General features: G+C 35.2%; 1 protein-coding gene across 1 annotated transcript in view; it reads right to left on the bottom strand.

The window, feature by feature from the left end:
• Positions 1 to 4,751: 4,751 nt before the first annotated feature.
• ETV1 (ETS variant transcription factor 1) overlaps positions 4,752 to 22,650 on the bottom strand; it is a 119,218-nt gene continuing 101,319 nt past the window's right edge. Inside the window, exon 12 of the mRNA XM_081933424.1 lies at positions 4,752 to 5,573. Coding sequence (XP_081789550.1) covers positions 5,532 to 5,573 — 42 coding nt within the window. The 3' untranslated portion in view covers positions 4,752 to 5,531. The remainder of the gene's footprint in view (positions 5,574 to 22,650) is intronic.

The following is a 22,650-nucleotide window of genomic DNA, read 5'->3' as shown; positions in this document are numbered from 1 at the left end:
CAGGATGAATTGAAAAAACAACTGACAGAATTAAATGACCAGCTCAGAGAAATGCAACAACAAGCTACACAAAACAAACAGAGAATAGCTGTACTGGAGGAGGGCGCGGCTGGGATGAAGGAGGAGGTTAAGACAATTCAGAAGGGGAATATAAAATTTGAAAATCATATGATAAAGATGGAATTTGAAAGGATGTCTTTTTTCCTTAGATTCCAAAACTTGCCAGAAACAGAGAATGAAGATCTTAAGGAGATTATGACTACAATCTTAGCAGAATACATTAAAAGAGATAAACAACAGCTATGGTGGGATATTGATCTGATTTATAGGATCAATTCAGCATACGCTAGAACACACAATGTTCCAAGGGAAATCCATGTTAAATTTCTTAGAAAGACCACAAGAGATGAGGTCATAGGAGCTCAAAGGGGGGAACCACTAAAATATAAAGACAAAGAAATAACCATTCTTAAACAGATTCCGAAGAAAGTAAGAGATAAGAGGAAGAAATATTCCTCTTTAGCAAAGAAATTATACAATAAAGGAGTCTGGTTTAGATGGTTATTGCCAGAAGGTATGCTGATTTTCTGGGAGGGCAGCAGAATTAGAATTAATACAGTTGTGGAGGCAGAGGCTTTCATTAAAAAACACAATGCCCTCCTAGACGAAACGGGGGACAGTACACAAGATATGAAGGAGGGAAGGGCCGAGGCTCTGCCAGCAGACAAGGGGGAGGATGCAACACTGAGAAGACTCAGGTCACAAAAATGAGCTGAAGCATTATTGCAATTGTTGTTATAATGTAATTGTTGGAAGTGATACAAAAAATGATTGAATATATTGATGATTTAATGTAAAACCAAAAGCTGCCAATGTTTATTCAAATTTTGATGTTTTCCTTTTTTTCTTTGTAAAAGTTGCAAGATTTGGGGGGATTACCACCTTCCGCATGATGTAGCTGTCAAAAAAATTTATACCTATTTACCCCTTTTCCTTAAAACATTTATAAAAACCAATAAAAAAAATTCAAAAAAAAAAGAAGGTGGTGCACATGTGTAGATGTAGCACATGTGAGCAAAGCGAGCGCGCACACTCTCACATTTACAAACCAGTAGGGAAGGTAAGTGATCCAGTGTTTGATAAACAAAAGTTCATATTATGATTTTAGAGAACAGGCAGCATACATTTTATGCAATTGTATTTATTTATCCTTCTGGTTCACAGAAGTGTGTAGCCAAACTAAAAATGTTTTCACCAGTTCCTTCTGCATTTATTCATTTTATCAAAGGTACTCATCTTTCTCCTTCCTCTGAGAATATAACTCCTACTATCAAATATTTGTGTCAAAGAAAAGGCAGATAATTAGTGGGTGGAGTGAGCACAGGAGTTTTCTCTCCAGTGAAATCATTCCTCTCACAGATCTCTAATTAAACCAGAAGTTACATGATGAGCTGTGCTATTAAGCATTAAAACCACAAGTAAAACTTGAATAGATTAGTAGAGACTTGAAGACTAAACTAGAAGGATTTTCCTGCCATTTTTGCATCAAGGTTGACATAATAAGCCATGCAGTACTCTTGTCTCCATCTTTTGCATTAATGTTTATCTAGGAAGAGTAGTAGTAACACATGCCATAGCAACAACCAGCTTATGCTGCAATATAATGTTTGTCTCTTTTACAGAAGTTTGTCTTTTCAACTATAAGCAATTTTATTGAATAAAATTGACTACTTTTATAAGTTAATTTAGCTCTAGATTATAAGAAATGTCTGCACATTTTATATCACTTTCTGACTCAGTTTAGGCTGTTTAAAAAAGCAATAATCCATGAAGAAAATAGTCAGAGGTGAATAACTTTGAACGAAGACTAAGGAATATGTATGATTAAGACAAGCACACAAATAAGGATGGGAAAAATAAATAAATTTGACTTAATTGAACTTTACATTTAAACTACTTCAAGCTAAACTTAAATGAATTAATAATTTCACTCTAAAAATTACATTTTGGTAACAATTCTTGCAGAGAATCTGGACATTGCATCCTAGATATCTTTATGGAGCCTTGAGTTTCTTTTGGAACGTTGGTTGAAGCATCCTTATTCTCAACAAGTGTGTGGTTTGTGTTTTATTATGCTAAGTTGTCATCAAAAGTCAAATTAAAAAATCTTCAAAGCAAATTGCAAGATATGTCAAATATTTTTTGCAAGAGGGAGAGGAACAAGGAAAAGAGACAGCGTGTCTACACATCTATAGCACAATATACAACACCTCTCAGTTCCACATGATGTTGGGAATGTGCTGAGTTATACAATATCAGTTTGAGATGTGTGGAGTTTGTTTTGTGAATTGTAACATTTTTGCTGTTACTACACTGGAAGGTGCCAAGGGGAGGCTGCCAGTTTTGGCAACATTTGTCTATCTCAAAGAAGTATACAAACAGCCCAGAAGGAAACTGCTTGGAGCTTATTTGGAATATTCACTTGTCAGTCTAATGCACACACATGGACATATGCAATATAATTATTGTGATTTGTCTAGGACTGTTTTTCAGATACCAAAGTGCAAATAGGGTGATTTTTAACTTCGTTTGATGCAAAGACGACTAAATATTGTTGGACATCTAATGTCTTCCCTTTCAAAGGGTTCGAAGAGTTACTTTAATTTTAATGTTTGAAATATATGGCACATTATCATCGCTTTTCATGCGTAAGATAAATGAACATGCTGCAGATACTTAGAGCAGTAATGCAGTTGAGGCTGGAATTTAGAGAGCCATAATCCATAGTATGAAGAAATAAGAAATGAAGAGGTAATGTCAACTTGGTTCCAGGTATGTATCAGCATTTTTTAAAAGACAGAGCAAACAGTCCTCATCCTTAAATAACTGCCATCAGGGCAAACTGTCTTTTCTTTCTGTGGCCCTTGGCCTATATGGCTGTACATTTCCTCCTGCAGTGAGGCAATGTATACTCTTTCAATATTTTCTAAAAAAATAACTTTCTGGGCTGTAAACATATTAAGTACAGATAGATCCTACATCAGACTTAGAAACTTCAGGGCAGACAAAAAGAAAGAGATCCAAATGTAACGGATGGATGGGTGGAAAGATGGATGGAAAGAAGGAAGAAAGGAAGGAAGGAAGGAAGGAAGGAAGGAAGGAAGGAAGGAAGGAAGGAAGGAAGGAAGGAGCTAGAGTTTATCTGAGCTGAACAGGAAAGAAATAATTTGATTCCAGCCTAGCAAGGACAGTAGTTTTCACTTGTTACTGGAAAGGAACTGGGATGCATATTTATGGGACCTGGGGATGTTCCCTTTTCAGTCCGGTTTGAACTGATGCTATGAAAGGGACAGAGGAAGAGAGAAAGGGAGATGGAGACAGAACGGAAAAGGAGATGGAGAGAGAGGGAAGGAAGGAAGGAAGGAAAGTTTTGAAAACTATAAAACAAAAATAAGTAACTTAGTTTACCCCCACATCAGTCTGCTTTCACTGCTCGATCCTTCCATAGGCAACCTGAAGCCAGCAGGTAACCATTATCTTTTCTATCAATCTCAAATTGCTGAGAACATATTCATGAACCTATTAATGATCAACTTCAGCTGAACAACCAGAGAACCAGAAAAAACTAATCTAGTCAGAATCCTGACTTCTAAACTAATACAGATCTTATTGTAACAAAATTTATCTCACCTCATTCAAGGAAAAAAATACCACTATATGCCTACCAATATTGTTAGAAAGGTAGGGATTGTCCTTACTCTTAGCAAAGTATGTTGATATGGCATAAGTATGAGTGAGACTAGTCTCATTTACTTTATATTATATTATTACAAACCATTATGCGAAAGCCTCAACTAGCAATGGCTATGAATGATACACAATATCTATGGATTAATCATTTAACAAATTCATTACATGAATAATACCAACTTGTAATATGAGATATATGTCATATAAATTTGGAATGAATAATCAAATGAAATTAAAGGAAAAAAATAGGCGGTTGTGGAACTAAGAGACAAGAAGGATAATAGATCAGAAATAAAAACATTTGAAAAGCAGAATGCATGCGTATAAGGTAGTAAGTTACAGGCTTAATTAGGAATGAAGGGCTTAAATATAAAGTCAGAAAGTATGCATTTTTAATAATCTAAATTGTTATGGGTCTATATGAGTGTAGACATTCATAAATTGGTGGTATCTGCTGGTCACACACCAGTGAAAGGCCATAACAGAAGAATCAGATATAAATTTGGAAATAATTGATAGAACTAATTATATTCATTTAAAATACTATTTTGAATGAATCCAATTAAAGTGAAAAATATTATTTGGGGCTGCCTACATTGATGGATGGTAAGCAGGCAAGAATACAGAGAAAATGTTATGAAGATACGAGTTTCTCCAACATAAATTGCTGCTCAAAATTCTTAACTCCAAGCACTACATTTATATAGCAAATGTACTCTTCCTGTCTAAAAATGCAGTTGAAATACAACTGTGTTCCTGATAATCACTTTCACTTTATCCACAGGAGCCAGTACCAAGAACCTGGGTTTAAGCAAAATCAAATAAGAACTTGACCAGCCCCTCCTGTAGTATTGACCCAGACAATGCTCTAATTGCAAATCTTGAAAGTGCTTATCATATTGTGTTCCAGAAGAGCCAAGAATGAAACAATGCAGCTTGAAACATTTTTATTCTGAGCATCTACGTAATTCTATGCTTCGGAATAAAATCTGAAAATCCCTATGCTTGGAGCACAAACATTCAAGCCCATCATTTCAAGCTAGAGGTATTAAATATATTTTATCATGCATAATCAATACAGTTATTGCTGTATACAGTTACTATTTTTATCATATTCAAAATCAGTTGCTGAAGCAACAACTCTATACAGCGTTAGGGCTGGCCCCCTGGGCAACTCTGCAAAAGGAAAAGCTTAAACCAAGAAAGGGAACAACTAGTTTTAAACAGGCTCTTGCCTATAGTTGAGTTTATTATATCTTCTAAGGTTTTCCTTGTCAGCAACTTCTGCAGTGGCAACTCACACATACAACTCCTTAAGGGTCATCATATGAAACATTCTTTGCACCATAAGTTGAATGATTCCTATAGCATCCTGCAACCCAAATATTACCAGATTCATTAACACATTTCATCGCACTATTCATATTCATCAAATATCCAATGCATTTTAATTTTGAGAAAGAGAGAGAGAAAATCAAAACACATAGTAACAACATCAGGACAGGTTTAAGAGAAAAGCTGTAAAAGAAAAGGCAGCCCTCCCACCCTCTTTCAAGGCTGGAAAATGAAGTCATCTGCCTCCTTGTCACTGTGTGAATATGAATATTCTGATGAATCCAGTGAAGCTGTTGCTTTGCTTTCTGTTGATCTATGTTACTCAGTGTTTTCCAAGCCTGGGAACAGATGGCGCACCACCTGACTTTGAACAGTCTAATGTAAGATTCATTGTGCTTCACAGGAAATCAAAGATCAAGCAACATTGCAGAAGGTGAAGCAGCACCTCAGTCACCAGCAACACAGTATGATGCAGTCATCATGGGAAACTGAGAAAGAAAGAAAGAAAGAAAGAAAGAAAGAAAGAAAGAAAGAAAGAAAGAAAGAAAGAAAAAAGAAAGAAAGAAAGAAGAAAGAAAGAAAGAAAGAAGAAAGGAAGAAAGGAAGGAAGAAAGAAAGAAAGAAAGAAAGAAAGAAAGAAAGAAAGAAAGAAAGAAAGAAAGAAAGAAAGAAAGAAGAAATAAAGCAAAAAGTGTGGTCATTTGGACAGCATAGGCTTAACTTGGAAGCCCAAGATTCATTCCTAACAATTCAAGATCTGACAGTTTATGCTTGCAGTTTTGTTTTTAACTTTTTTTAGGCACACAGAAGCATGCACAAAACAGGTCCTATCTTTTCAGCTCATCTAGTGTAGTACATGCTCTTCTGTAATATGTCCACTCTCTCTGAAACCTTTTCTTGCTCTTCCTATTGGGGAATGAAAGATTAACTGCCTAAGATGGATGGAAATGGTATTGCTTCAATTACAGCTATTACCTTCAGTTATATTTCTCTCTGTGTCTCTCTCTCTCTGTGTCTCTCTGTCTCTGTCTCTGTCTCTGTCTCTGTCTCTCTCTCTCTCTCTCTCTCTGTGCGTGTGTGTGTGTTGTCCCCCCCCCCCCTTGGTGTGCTTCCCAGGAGCAAGAAAATCAACAAAAAGGTTGAAACAATGGTATAAGTAATGGAGGAAAACAGCAGTCTTCCTTTTAGTTGAATTTTCATTTATGCCCGTTCCTGAAGAACTCTTGCATTAAATCACCAATCCTCTATATTGTGATTGGAAATAATCAAAGTTATCTCCTTCCTTTGGATCTTATTGTCTATTGCTCATAGGCAAGCTAGCTCTGAGTTTCCTCCTGTAGTAAAATTATGACAGCACTTATGCAAGGTCATTTCTATTGTCTCCCCTTCCCAACCATTTACATGAAGTACATACCATGCCCACTCAGTTTCCCTAGTGGATTTTCTATTCCCTCCCTTTGAATTTAATCTGAGTAAAGGGGTGGTGGCAACAACCTAACTTTTGATCAATGCACAACATGGGTTACCTTTCAATCTGTCTCCAGATGTCCTTGAACTGCATGCTGTATTTACTCAAATATTCATATCTACATTGGCTATATTTTTTGATGTTTCTGGATCTGTTCATAATATGGTCCAAATTACTCTCTAGGTGGTACATACTCTTTTGTTGGCTGGTCTGGTTCTAGAGTGATGATCATTAATCCATAACCCCAGACCCATGGTCATAGTGACCACAACAGTTTTCCAAAATATTTGGAACACCCCTATTTTTAGAAATAGACCATTCCAGTTCAGAATAGCTTTTGTTTCCCCACCAATAAGGATGTATGCAGCATCATTCTTGCACCAGTTATTTAGTGTTTTCTGTAGTAGCATTTGAATTTGAGTTTCAGTCATTTTGACCACAAATCTTTGTTAACATATATTTTTTTAAATAATTGGCCAGGTTTTCTGCCAAAAAGAGTGCAATTTGGTGATCCAAACTTCTGAGAAACTGTTCTAAAATGATATGGAGAAGCAGAAAGTGATCTGAGTGAAGTGGAATCAATTGTGACAAAACTTTATAATGGACTATGAGGAACCCACTGCCACCACTGATTCTGACATCAGCGATGATAAAGCTCCCAATGAAATTGATGACCAGGTGCAATCACCGTCATGCAATAATTTATATGGCAGGAACAAATTCGAATGGTCTTATGCAGTGGTGGGCAACCATTTTTTTCAACTGAGCCAAATCTCGCCAAAACCACGATTGAAATTTATTTTGAGAGCCACATTTTTAAAACCGAAAATACATAGGATGGTACACTGTTTTAGTTTCAATAAACTCTGGCATTTGAAGCACGCAAGTCTTAAAGTTGTCAAGTTACAAGATCCTTGCATCCCTAACCCTTTAGGGAAAAAAACCCAAGGGGTCTTCAAACCTGACAGCTTGAAGACTTGTGGACTTCAACTCCCAGAATTCTGAGAATTGAAGTCCACCAAGGGCATCAATCATATTAGCCCAGGGATCTGCAAAATTGGCTCTTAAGACTGGTGGACTTCAACTCCCAGAATTCTGAGAGTTGATGTCCACCAGTCTTAAAACAGCCAACTTTGCAGACCTCTGTGTTAGCCCAAAGCCTGGCGCTGGGCGGGCCTTGCTCCCCCATTGGTGGAGCCCCAAGAAGCGAGGAGGGAGAAAAAGAGACGGAGGCCAAGGAGCTTCTCCCCCCCCGCAAAAATCTTATCAGGGAGCCGGCGGGCAGTAGCAAATTAGCTGATCACGTGGCGTGATCGGGTAATTTGCTACTGCCCGCCCGGCTCCCCGGTTAGATTTTTGCTGGGAGGAGGCGGGGGGAAGCTCCTTAGCCTCCGTTTCTTTTTCTGCCTCCTCGCTTCTCGTCCCACCCGACTTCAGGATCCTCCCTAATCATTGTAGGTCGAAAAGAAAAAAGGGAAAGGGGCTCTTGTTTTGAAGTGCCGAGAGGAGGGAGGGGAGCGGGCGCCCGGCACACAGAAGAGCCACATTAAAATGTGTAAAGAACCGCGTGTGGCTCGCGAGCCGCGGCTTGCCGACCACTGGTCTTATGCATCCTTTGGAAGCCATAGATCCAGAACTCCTAGTCACAATATTGTTGTGAAATTACCTAGACTACAGCCAGCATCTAGAAATCTCAGAAATTCACCTACTCTCCTAGAGATTTGGAAATTATTATTTTATAAAGAAATTATTAGTGCCATCATTCAATGGACCAATGTAAACATTAGAGAAGAAAGATTGAAGTTCAATGGTGGAGAAACAAAAAGTGACCTGCACGATGTGGATTTGATAGAGATCAATACATTTTTTGGTTTACTGCTCTATACATCAATTTTTAAATCCAACCATGAAAACATCAAATGTCTTTTTGCTGCTAAGGTCATTATGATCTCATGTCTGTAATAGCATAGCTGAAATAGTAAGTCTGTGGTTAAGGGTTAATGCTGTAAGTTGGATAACACCACAGCCCCAAGAGAGGAAAATGAACAGATAATAAATTAGATTGAATTTTATATTTGTAGACCATGGTGCTTTCTAAACTTTGTTGTTTTCATGTAGATGTTTCATTAAGACCACAACAAAATTCCTCACCAGCAAGACCACATAAGAAGAGACTAATAACAAGATTAATACTAGCCTAACAATTAAACAGGAAAATAATACCCTAAGCAAGAAACTACCAACTTAAACAATTAAATAGTAAGCAACAGCTTATTCAAGGTTCTACCAAGAACAACATTCCCACCAATAACGAGAGGAAGCCACTCTATAAAAATGGACAGCAAACTCCATTCTTTCTAGCAGTGAAAATTCTACCTAGTTTGATAACAAAATATCTGCAGGAAACCAACCATGCTCAGAGTCCCAAGGATTCTACAGTTTAATCCCTAGCACAAATATTTTTTTGTGTTTGGCTATATATTTTAAACCCCATGCTAAGAATTAAACCTGAGACTCACTAATTCACTGGCATATTTGTACCACTAATCTATGTTTCCTTAACATGTACAGTACTAATTTTTTTGTTATGATAACAGATTGAAATAAGATTTTAATGAATTCTTATTCATTAATTTCAAATTAGTAGGCAATATAGCAACATAAGAAAAGTTGCAATCAGTTTTAAAATACTAAAGAACATAAAATGGTTAACTTCCTACCCCTAAAACATGAATATATATATATTTAGGTATATACAGCATTTCCCCAGATGTAATTGTCTCCTGAAAAAGAAACAGCCACTAAAGTAAATCTGGACACCCGCAGATTAAGTGATAAAATGATTATATAGAAGCAAATTACTAGATGCTTTTTCAAATACACAGGGTATATTATGAATAAATAGAATCCTTGACCAATGTTCTATATATACATATATACATATACATATACATATGTATATGCATATGCATACACACACACACACACACACACACACACACACAATATCTTGTATATTTAGAGACAAAAGCATTAAAGTGTTTTTCGACTAAGAATTTCCTACAAAATCAACAGTTTTGCTCTTTTTGGAAAAATAACTCTACTTTGTTTTCTTCATAGCTTTATTACAGATTACCATAAAGTAGACTTTTATCCTTTACAGGAAGAAGGGATCTTTTATATTACAATATACTTGTCAATTTGCTGCTACCATTGAGTTTGGCACAGGGAGGCAGGATTTTTATATTGTAGGTTTTAAATATTATGCACTGCTTAGAGTTATCTTGTGAGTTGAATGCCCATAAAATTAGTTTAATAATAAATAAAAATAAACTTAAATTACTTTTTTTAAAAAAAGAAATCACAAATAATTATGTACATTTCCGAGTTATTAATGACTTACTTTAGTTGTGCATGAGTTCCTAATATGGAAATAGCTAAGAAATTATGATATATTCTTTTTCTTCCTTTTACAGAAAACCTAGAGATACTAGTGCATCAAGATAGATTCACAGTTCATAAATCGACTTCCTGAGAACAACAGTTTTAGTAAATGTTCTATCAATCCAGCTATCTCAATCACTAACTTTAATGATCAGGTGTAAATTCATTTTATTTTTTTCCTATTCTGATCAAGAATGTATATATTACTACTGCAAAGCAATTTGCACATATCAAGTTGGAGGTTAAGCATTGAGCAGACTAGACTTGCCAAAAAACAGCTGGATAATTGCTATTTATGGGCTATTCTATCAGTGCTTTGGTTTCCTTTCTATGTTTTTGTATATAACAAACTATAATAGTGTCCTGGATTTAAATAAAAAATCTAAGCCATAGGTATAATAGTCTGGCACTTTTATTCTATATGGGATAGCACTTTAAGGCACATCTTTTCTGTTAATTTTGGAAACTTGAACATAGAGCAAACCTAATATTTGCAAAATTATAAATATGCTTGAAATTTGACAACCTGAATTTCAACCATAATGTAAGAATATCAGGAATTTACTTCATTAGATATGGATATGGACATAAAATTGTATTGGGTTTTATATAGTTTTATATGGTAAATAGACAAATATATTGATATTTGGTGATGTATGATGGTTAAATACTACATTCTGAATTGTAGCCACAATATCATGAATACTGTCGGTGGGGAAATATAATAAAAGAAACCTTTTTTTGCCCTCTTCCTTTTGATAAGGCATCTGAAGGCACTTGTTTGGTTTCTGCATGATCTAGGCTATAGCATGTTAGATTAAATAGGTGCCTTTCCTAATCTAGCAGTAATGTTAATCCTCTGTGTTCTTCAAAGTTTTCTGCTGCATTGATAATTTACAAGAAACTGCATGTGGCAGATTAGTCTATTTGTCATTGATAATTGTCGATATCTTCCAGGTTTGTGAAGTCAAAGAGACAGGGATTCTACTTCTTTGAAGCTGACTATTTGACTGCCTATTTTCCCCCATGTTTTTTCCTTCAGAAATGTTTTATAATTATATATGTTTAAAAATTGCATGACCAAAGTGATACCTTCAACAACAAAAATGGTGAGGATCAATAAGAAGGTAACAACAGGAAATGGTGAGTGAGAAAATGGACAAGGACATGTCATACTATCTATCACTTTCTCCTGTCTTTGCTCTACTAGCATAAAGGAAAGCTGGCAATAATTTTTGTTCTTTCCAGGGAAGTTCACATGGAATCTTTGTGTGATCTTGTTAATGAAAATATATCTGTTCACTCAGAGATTAATTGCAATTTACCTTCTTAAACAGAGGTGGTATTCTACTGGTTCAGACCGGTTTGCCCAAACCGGTAGTGGAAATCGCGAGTGGCCCCGCCCACTCATCCCGGCTCTACAGCATCCCATTTAGGCACTTTTTTCGCCAAAAGCTCATATGAGGAAGGCTGTGCACATGTGTGTGCATGCTCACATTTGTGAACTGGTAGGGAAGGTAAATCAAAAAAACCCGTTCTTAAGTATGGAATTGTCCAGTTCATTTTTTTTAATGATTTGCTTTTACCTTTGGGTATGTGAAAACCTTTTTTATATCTGAATAGTTTTTATTTCAGTTTATAGCTAAAAGCTCAATGAACTGAATATCATAAGATGGCAATTAAATTTGATAAACAAATATCTTTAAAACTCCTCTCTCACCTGCTCCAACTATCAATGAAGAAGAGTTTTACATTCATAAGTAATGCTGAATGGTCATGTAAAAGCTTTAATTGGGTTATGTTGTTCTGTCTTTAGAGACACAAATATGTCCAACAGTTTTCTTTAGCACCATATCTCTAATCTGCTCATGATGTTTCTGATATTTGGCATCTTTTCTTCAGGATTAAACAGAAACAATATTCCCAAGCAATTATAACAACTGTACTAGCAAAACCAAGATTTCATCCTGTTATTCCCAAGAGAGTATTACAATTTTTTGAGATATGTCATGGGTAAAACATTGGTCCAAAACAACATAGCTGCTAGACATTGCTTAAATTTAAGTATATTTGTTACAATATTGTAAAGAAACGAATAGAAATACACTTCTTATATAGTAAATATGGATACATAATAAAAAAGAGAATTGCTCTGTATTATTCAGAAAGTTAATACAATACAATACAATACAATAGTAGAGTTGGAAGGGACCTTGGAGGTCTTCTAGTCCAACCCCCTGCCTAGGCAGGAAACCCTATCCCGTTTCAGACAGATGGCTATCCAACATCTTCTTTAAAACTTCCAGTGTTGGGGCATTCACAACTTCTGGTGGCAAGCTGTTCCACTGATTAATTGTTCTAACTGTCAGGAAGTTTCTCCTCAGTTCTAAGTTAATAGGATGGGCAACTTCTTAAACAGCTGTTTAAACTATTTTTAGTTGTTACAAATGTTTGGGGAATTGCAGTTGACAGAAAAATGATACAAAGATAGAGACACTTCACACATGGCAACCACCTAATTTTTCAGTTATTTACCTGGGTGGAGGGAAAGAGAGCTTAGGTTTTCTCAAGTATCTTAAGCCGATATAAGAGCTTAAAAACTAAAGTTTCCCTGAAAATGCCAGGAAACCATTCTGCTAATTATCTACAATCATAGCTAACCAAATAGGACAGACCAATTTTAGGTTAGACAATGTGAAAAATACCTTACAGAGTTTTCTTCAAGCAGATACCTGCGAAACACTTTTTTATATCAAAACAAACCCTTATGTCTCTATGTATATGTTAAATTTCTGTTATATAGAGCTTCCAAATAAATGGTGACCGCAATGAGTGAGAGCTAAAATGATTGTTTTTTCTTATGATAGTATGTTATTTATGAACTGCTTTCATGTCGCTTTTCTTATCTCATCAGCTTTTGCATTAATTATTCACTGACATTCTGGTTATATGATCATGGCGATGCTCAAATGCAAGTTAAATTTAGTAACCATTTCCTTTTCTCAATGCAGTTTTTAATATTGAAATCCACATTCTGAAGAGATCAAATAACATGCAGCATTCCTACCTTTCTGATCAAGAGTTATTGTAGACCATTGCTGGCCAAACAGCATGCAATAATTCATTGTGTGATTTCAACCTGGAGCAAGAGTGATTGGCCACTATATCACATTCTCAAATGAGAATAACTTAAAAACCATTAAGTTGTCAAATCTATTTGGGAGTCTTACCTAATATTTAAGTTACAGAGTTACGTGCCATAAATTGCACTCTACACAATATCCTTGCCTGGACCTGACTCTAACCACATCTTTGCATAGTTCTTATTAAGATGCATTCTACTCAGGTTCCTTTACGCTACCTTAACATTAAGAGGCATGTCATGTAAGCTTCACTTATTCTAATAATGCTTCTTTTTATTATTAACACCACATTCATATCTTTTCTTACAAATGAAATTGGATCTCAGGTTGAAAATGATTACTTATCTAAAGTTTTCTGAATAGTCACCTCTGTTCATTTTTTTTTTTTTTGCATAATTCCAGATAGCTGATATGATTGCTGTTATTTGGGAATTTCACAGTTGTGCATGCAGTGGCTTGCTGCTGTTCTTTCATGACAATTGGCATGATGAGATGTTGCATCTCAAAACAGATTGGATAAATACCCTTTCACAATGGGAAACTTCTCTTAGTTCCTCTTCAAGGAATAACCAGGGTCCATAATATTCTTGTTTTTTATCAAAGAAAAATGAAGGTATAATCCATTTTCACATGAACTGAAAAGAGTTGGGGTTACAATCATAAACTAGTACTCTTAAGCACTGTAGACTTGGAACTCTTTTGAGTATTTGCTGTAACCTCACATTTTATTAACACAATAACTACATTTCTATGGTTACCCTTATAAGCAAAGCATTTTGTTTCAATCTATGTCATGCCTCTAATTGAACTGCCTTCTTTTAAACTCATTAAACTCCATTGTAATGTGTAGAAAATAATGGAGAGGACTATGAGATAATTTGGCAAGAATCACTATCTAGCCAAAGTGGGCTGAAACATTCTTGGGAAACAAAATATTTGGAAGGAGAATTAGGAAAATGCTGTCCTGATTCTCTGGCATATGTGATGGAAGTAAGAATAAGCACAATAAGACTTATAAGTCAATAAAGTATAGTTCCAGTCTTTTTGTGGAATTATGTTTTTGGTCTTGTCTACCTTATGCATCTGACATTGGACCAACACACACTGTTTACAGCTTATTGAGTAGTTCTGACTTTCTATTCATCATTTGAGAAGACAGGAGGAGCTACTTTTTATGTCTCCGATAAACCAGTAGGTGTATAGACAAAACTGCAAGGGAGAACATTTCCACAGAGAAAGGTTTTGCAGATGAATTGTGAGCATTGGAAAACCATAAACCATCTTTTTTTGGGGGGGAGGGAGTATTTAAGCTGGTACATTTTTTCACAGTTGAACATAACACTGTGAAGGAGATCAGACTCTTACTATATATGAAATGCTGTCTTTTTTTCTTGCTAAAGTTTATGCAGGCCAGAACATCTGATATCAATGCCCCCAGCCTTCCACTCTCTGTTATCCCTCTTCACTGAATATATGTTCAAACACAAACTACAGAAGCAAGGAAAATTATAGTGCAGGTAATCTTTAGGAAAGTGTGGGAATGTTTTGAGCATGGTCGCTTCCTCTTTCTTCTTCTCCTTCTCATTTTCTGGAGACTGATTATTCCCATTAGAAATCCAAACTGATCTTATCGTCCAATAAGGGATAGTAACATGGACTGCTAGTTGTTTCCCTTTGCCCCGCAATAACAAATAACTTGAAAAGAAGCTAAAATTCACTTGTCAAATTTCACATTTTTCTTTCTACACAGATGCTCAGGTGCCCGACATTATCCTAACAACTCGTATGAAAAATCTATTTTATTCTGGAAGAGACCCAAAGTTTGCTAATAATGAGATTTTAAGTACAATATTAGAGGAAGACTTCATGTATTTATGTACTTCCTCCATTGATTAGATATGCTTCTTCAACTTTAGGAGTTTCCCAGTTTCACTCTTGTGAGATGGATAGTTATATAAAATGTATGTATGTATGTATGTATGTATGTATGTATGTATGTATGTATGTATGTATGTATGTATGTATGCTTGAAGCTCTTGAGATATGTTATAACCGTAGCTCCCAAAAAATCCTAATCAACATTAATGCCTGCATGTGTATATAATTACATTCAATCTATTTTTCCTACTCTAGAATGAATTGATGTAGGTTAAAGAGAGATACTGATCTTCAAAATGAATGTCTAAACCTAAAATGAAATCATAATGAAATCAACAGTTGTCATCTGGGATTAATTTAAAATCAATGCTAAGCATTTTAGGGTGATGAAATTGCATTTCAAAGCTCATTGTTTTCCTTTCTTTCTGTACAATTGTATGGTTGAGTATTAAGGACAAAATTATTTAACATAATAAATATTTTGGTAACACAGTTATGCAACCACACCATTGGGACTAGTATATGTCTTGGGTTTAATTTAACACAACTTTCTTTTTTGTTTATAATTTCTGTTCAAAATCAAGAACATCTACCACCCCAAGCATCAATGCTCTTCAATATCTAATTTCACAGTTTTCTTAACATATATCTTGTGTTATTTATTATAGTCAATGTCATCCCAACACCTTTGCCTATGCCTGCTACATTTTAAATGGCAGAGCTGAAAAACCATCAATCATAAATCAAGAAATACATTTTAACTTCAAACAAGATCAGCTTGTAAAGAAAGCAAATCTTGGATAAGCTAATTGGATACATTACTCACATCTATAAGTGAAAAATGCCTGTTTGAGGGAGGTGGGGTTTTTTTTTTTTTTTTTGACAAGTACAGTGACAGCAAATTAAAACCTTCACCCCCTTTTAGTCTGTAGGGAATGTGAAAAATATACATGAAAAGTAAAGCGGGAAGGACAAATTATTTCAATTTATATCCCAATAAATATGAAAATGTGATTTGTTTATACACTACTGAATGCAAACACTTCTCTGTTCATCTTGATGTGTATCTTGATGTGCGAAGGCACAATTGTTTCTTCTAATGAAGTATGTGAGTAAAAGTGTGACATGACCAGGTTATGAAGCATTCTTGATTCACCCATATAATGACAAAGAAAATCTCTGATTAAATATTTTAGTATAGACCTGTGGCTATTTATTTTATTTGCAGGAGTTATAGGCTGTTCTAATTAGCTGAGTCTGAGTGATATATAATTCCTCAATCCATAACTGGATTAAAATAGATACAAAGCAAATTAAAAATAACACTATCAAAGCACATAAAACTGGGAGGAGTATTTAAACAATAATAAACCAATCCATTGTTTGGGTGGATGTCCTTGGTGAAACTGCAAACTCACATCTATTTGGCTGAGCAAATGCTGAAAATAATTCAGAAGTACTCTGACTTCTTCAAGAAGAACAAGTCCAATAGTTTCTATTATTCTTTAAAGTAGCCGTGTCTTTTAAGATTTCACATCAGTCCAAGGAAGGATCCTATTCTATTAGTGTTAAAAGTTATTTTAAAGAATACACATACACACTATAAAAGTATTTCCAACTAAGAGAGATTTCAGGCCAGACATAGCTACAAGATGTGGTCAAAAAAGTCAAGATGTTAGCCACGATGATGCAAATTTCTCCTGTTTTTTTTTAATTTTATTTTTTTGTGCATTGCATGTATGATAAACTTTAAAAAATGGATATATAGCTTTAAATGTACCATTGTAACCACTATCTTGATTTCTTTGATCATGTTTTGCAGATACCCCTGCTCTGGGCATTGATTGATTTAATTGTGTCATCAAGTCTGTATCGACTTAGCAACTTCATTTTTTCCCCATGAAAATCTGTTCCTAAGCTTTACCTTCAGGTATTCCAAGAGTGCATTCATTGTCACTGGTATATGCTTCTCAAAATCTTGTAAAGTTTAAGCTGTGTGTGTGCGCATGTCTGTGCACATATGTGTGTATGTGTGCACGCATATGTGTACATCTACATGGTCATCAAGTGGTGTGCAATGGAATTGTGCTTGAATTGTTCCAAGCAACAATTTAGAAGACAAGGTGTCTTCTAAAACTTTAATGTATGTTATTTGCAGTACGTATTGGACCATTAGTTTACTCATGTTCGCTTATTTTATTCTTGGTGCATCATTTCTACAGCTAATGTGCAGTTTGATAGTCTGAAATAGTTTGAGCAGATAGCCTTTTGATCATAAAAACACTAGTTGCCAATAGGGAAGAAACAATGCATGTAAAACATTTCTCTCATCACTAATTGATATGTTGAAGAGAACCTATCCTTATTTGATATATTGTCTAGGGAACAAATAAATAATTAGATGACAGTGCTATTAACAAGTTTAGCACTGGGCTACATAGGATACAGACTGTTAATTTGTATTAAAAATATAATTTTGTTAAATGAGATTCAGATAATTGGAGTCCTACTGCACATCATCTTTTGGTAATTAGATCTGCTCTGAACTTGTTTCAGACCACATCAATTTAATACTATTATTAGGTTATTAGTACAGGGAATAAGCATGTGGTATTCCCTGCGTGTTCTTACATCTCAAAAGCAACATTAATAATATGTTAATTAAACTGCTGAAGTGAAAGGTTCTGAAAAAACAATGATGGGTAACAAGAAAGCACACCCCTTTTATTTTATTTTTAAATACTACATTTAAACAAGGAATAAACTGCAGTCATAATGTCATTTTGAAATCCAGAAAAAATGGCTGAAGTTTTTGTTGTCCATGAAATAAACTGCAGCAGTCACATTAACCAATTAATGTTCATTTCACCTTACAGATAATTTATTATACCAACGCTGACTCCAAGGTGATTCAAGAAATAATGTTTCTAAAACAAACACCATTTGTTGCTAATGATAGGGCAAAGCAAACTTGAAGAACATTTATAAACAGTAAAGTCTCTCTCTTTCTATACACATTGGCAAACCAATCTCTATTATTTGTAGATGAATTAACTATGGCTTGAAAAAAACCATTAAGCCCATCTGCTTGGTTATAGAAGAGAAGAAAGGTAAAATCCTACTGATTCTACTTGTGATGGCTGTAGGCCAGGGCTGTCAAACTTGTGCCATGGGCTGGATGCGTCACACTCTGGCCATGCCCACGCCTAGTTTAGCAAAGGGGGAAAAAGTCCTAATATGTCATGTGACGCAACCATAATAACATGAGTTTGACACCCCTGCTGTAGACTATAAGTTCAGTTTGGTTTTTTTTAGCATCATTTCCCTTAAGTTTGGTGCAACATTTTTTAAAAAAGAGCAGCATTACCAAGGCCTGTTATGCTTCTGCAGAAATATATTAAGGGAGAAAACAACCATATGAGTTACTGGAGAAAGGATACAGTAAGGTAAGGCTGATTTCTGCTACAGATGAATCCCCACCACAAATGTCAACAATTTAAATCAATATCTCAATCAGTCAAACATCCAAGGCTTTGCTATGAAGCACCTTGAAATGGTATGATCTGATCAGCTAGATGTATATCATCCCTGCTTCTGCAGATTATTTCTTTGTACTATTAGAATATTATTTAAAGAGCTTTTCACTCAGCTGTTGTGTAATGCATTCAAATTGCTTTTTAGAGCATCAATATATAAATAAATTATACAGTTGTGTTTATGGCTTCCTAGACTTTCTGGGGGAGTGTGATGGCTCAATGGTTAAAGACTCTGAGCTTATCAGCTAGAAAGGCTGACAGTCAGGTTTTGAAACCTGAGTGCCGCACACATGGTAAGTTCCTGTTACTTGCACCAGCTCCTGTCCACGCAACAGTTTTTTAATTCCCACAACACTGTCAAACTATTTAGCAAGGTTGTATTACTATTCTTCTTATCTTTCCTATTACCTATATTTTATATATTTTTATTTTATTTATTTCATCAAATGTGAATTAGATAACAAATATAAGTATAGACATGATTATGAATACATGAAATGAATATGAATACAAGGGAATATTAAGATAGGGATGATAGGCACACTGAGGACCTTATGCAGGCCCCCTAAAGACCTTTTAGGAAAGGGTGAAGCCGACAGTAGACAGTCTAAGGTTAAAGTTTTGGGGGTTTGGGGAAGAAACCACAGTATCAGGTAGTGCATTCCAGGCATTGACCATTCTGTTACTGAAGTCATATTTTCTGCAATCAAGTTTGGAGCAGTTTACCATAAATTTGTATCAATTGTGAGCTCGTATGTTGCTGTAGTTGAATCTGAAGTATTCATTGACAGGTAGGATATTGTAGCAGATAATTTTATGTACTATATTTAGGTTGGATCGAAGACAGTGAAGTTCTAAATTGTCTAAGACCAAAATTTCAAGTCTGGTGGCATATGGTACTCTGTTGCGAGCAGAGGAGTGGAGGACGCTTCTTGTGAAATATCTCTGGACTCACTCAATTGTATTAATGTCCGATATGCAGTGCAGGTTCCAGACAGATGAGCTGTATTTGAGAATTGGTCTAGCAAAAGTTTTGTATGCCCTAGTTTGCAGTTCAATATTACCGGAGAAGAAGCTATGCAAGATTAGGTTGACAACTCTTAATGCCTTTTTGGCAATGCTTTTACAGTGAGTTCTCTGGCACTTAGATCATTTGAGATGAGTACTATAACTATCATTAGGTGTTCTTTCTTACAATTTATGATGAATGTATTTTTATGATAACTATGATCATGATTTATAATTTATAGCTTTTATTTACACTTGAGAACTTATGCACCGAAGACAAATTATTTGTGTGTCGATCACATATTTGGCCAATAAATGTTCTATGTTTGAAAGCAGAAAGTGCAACCAGATAAATAGGAACCACTTCAACAGAATAGGATAACTCACCACAGCCAATTCAGTATGGCTAATTCACCATGGCCAACTAACCACAGTGAACTCACCATGGCCAACACATCACAGTCAGTTCACTGCAGGAAATTTTTGCCATGGGACAATTCACCATGGGACAATTTAACATTTCAGTTTAATTATTTAAAATAAATTAAGAATTTTTTATTTTTTGTCATTCTTATTTCATTCTGTCCCTCCTTTTGCATACTTTCTCTAATGACTCTATGCCACCATTTCTTTGATATTAGTGTAACTCTTGTCCCACAGCGAGTTGACCGTGGCAAATTGTCACAGATCTTCACTTTGGTGGGAACACAATAGCATTCTGTGTGCTTCATCATATAGGCATGCTGGCCATATGGCCACAGAAATATCTTTGGACAATGCTGGTTGTTTCAGCTAAGAAATGGGGATGAACATTGCCATTTTGAGTCAGAAACAACTGGATAGGGGAAATATTTACCTTTAGAACTTTCTGAGATTTCTTTATTTTGTTAGATTATTACTGTGATCTCATGAAAGTGAGAGATCAAAGATACAGATATCTCCAACTTCTTTTCCTTTTACATCAATGAAAGAGTGTTCTGAATGTAGTATCTGGTTCAAAACCAATATGTTTACTATTAATATGCACCAAGAAAACTTAATTTTTTCTTTGTAATCCACTCTTTGTAAATCACAGGTTTCTTAATTCTTTAGTTAGGGAAACATAAAGAATGTTGAAAGCATTTTTCTAGATTCTAGATAATTTAGATAATAGCTGCTATCAATGAGGATTTGTCTTTTATCAAACATACAAAAACCTCTGTTTACTAAAAGGAAATCTGGAATGATTTTCTTTGTATTCCTTTTACTCTAACCTCATAAAGACATTTTATTCTATTTTGTTCTGTTCTCCATTATATACACCTTTGCCCTTTTTTTAGGTCATTGTTGGGTTGGGCACATCCTTGTAGTTGGCCTAGAAGCTGTATCTGGTATTAACTACAGGGGTTACAGTGATGAATGGAATTGTGTAAAATCACTTGATCTGTCTTAACAAGGCATTTCAACTTACACTTTATTACTGTGCTGATTTGCAAAAGATACTTCAACTATCAACTGTCAGGCTTACCATGCACATGATGTGTGTTGTAATTAAACAATTGAACTGCTTATCAGTTAACTATTGAGCCATGTGCAAGATACCTTTGATATAACATGCTACATGTGCAAGAACCAGTCGCACCAAATTCAAGAGTATCATTTGCAGATGGGCCTTCTCTATGTTGGTACCCACACTGCCCTGAAATTTGTGAGATATCAGTTTGTTAATTATTTATTATATTACGATGATCATATTTAAAGTCTTTACTCAAGCTTCTCTGTATGAATGTTGGATACATGATTTTGTATTTCTTTTCCCTATTATTTTTTTTAAATTAATATATTTTTATGATGTTTTAGTTAATACAAATCAAATCACACATTATTGTCACTGACTAGAATTCTGTAAATAATTATAATTAGGTCATTTTGTAATCAAAATGTTTGTAGGCTTACAGAGAGTATGACGAAATCTAGCTATATAAAAGGAAACAAAATTGTACTGGTTTGATAAAAGTAACTGGTCACCAAATAAATCAGAATTGTTTGGGTATTTTGATAAAGACACAGGGCTCTGTATCTTTATGAAAGATGAAATGTGACAGGTCATGAACTGTAGATGCAGCTGCTCCTTCTCTATAGAGATGCAATTCTATTTATTTTAATTTATTTATTCAGTTTGTATAGCTGCCCATCTCAAACTCAGTGAATCATAAAATCTTCACTTGTATGGCCTTTTTTTTTTGCTTTTGCCCTTGAGAATGGTTCTTAGGAATACCATAATGTAAGTGCTATCTGGAGGTAAACTTATTTGATTAAGCATCTTTCAGGCCTTAAAACTTAGGATTGACTTCATGTAGTCCTCAAGTTACAACAGTTCATTTAAAGTTACAATGGCACTGGAAAAAGTGACTTATGATTGTTTTTCATAATTACAACCAATGCTGCATGCCAATGGTCATGTTATCAGCATTCAGACACTTGGCAACTGGCTAATATTTATGACAGTTTTTTTCCTGAAAAAAGAGCTTTGGGTCAACCATGACATGGATAACTGAGAATCTATACAGACTTTTAGCTATACAATTTGGGATGAAGAATCTTTGAATGGTGTGGGAGTATAATTGGATTTCTAAAGGAAAAATTGCAGCCTGCAGGAACCAGGAACACTACTCAAGTGACACAGATAAACTAAGGACACAGATAAACCTCTAAATAACCCTCTAAAAGAATGGAAATGACCAGCTGTCTGCAAGGAATATAAATCCTTCCATTCCCCACAGCTGAAGAAGCTTCTTGGATGAGAAGTGAAATGTCTTCAAAGGAAAAACAAGAAAGTCCAGTTCCCTCCTGAAAAATGACCTTTGTAACATTTATGTCTTGAGATCATATGATCCCCTTTTGTGACTGTCTGACAAGCAAAGTCAATGGGGAAGGCAGATTCACTTAATGACCATCATAAAATGGGACAAAACTCATGTAACAACTGTACTGCTTAGCAATAAAAATTTGGAGCTCAATAATGTTGTAAGTCAAGGACTATATATACTCAGGAACATGTTCCTTGGGTAGGACAGGCTAATCCTGTTTTGGCTTTCAAATTTTTGGC

The sequence above is a fragment of the Natrix helvetica genome (assembly GCF_964273705.1).
Source record: "Natrix helvetica genome assembly, chromosome: Z".
Lineage (NCBI taxonomy): Eukaryota > Metazoa > Chordata > Lepidosauria > Squamata > Natricidae > Natrix > Natrix helvetica.
Note: the sequence above shows the minus strand (reverse complement) of the source record. Positions and strands in the feature narration are given on the sequence as shown.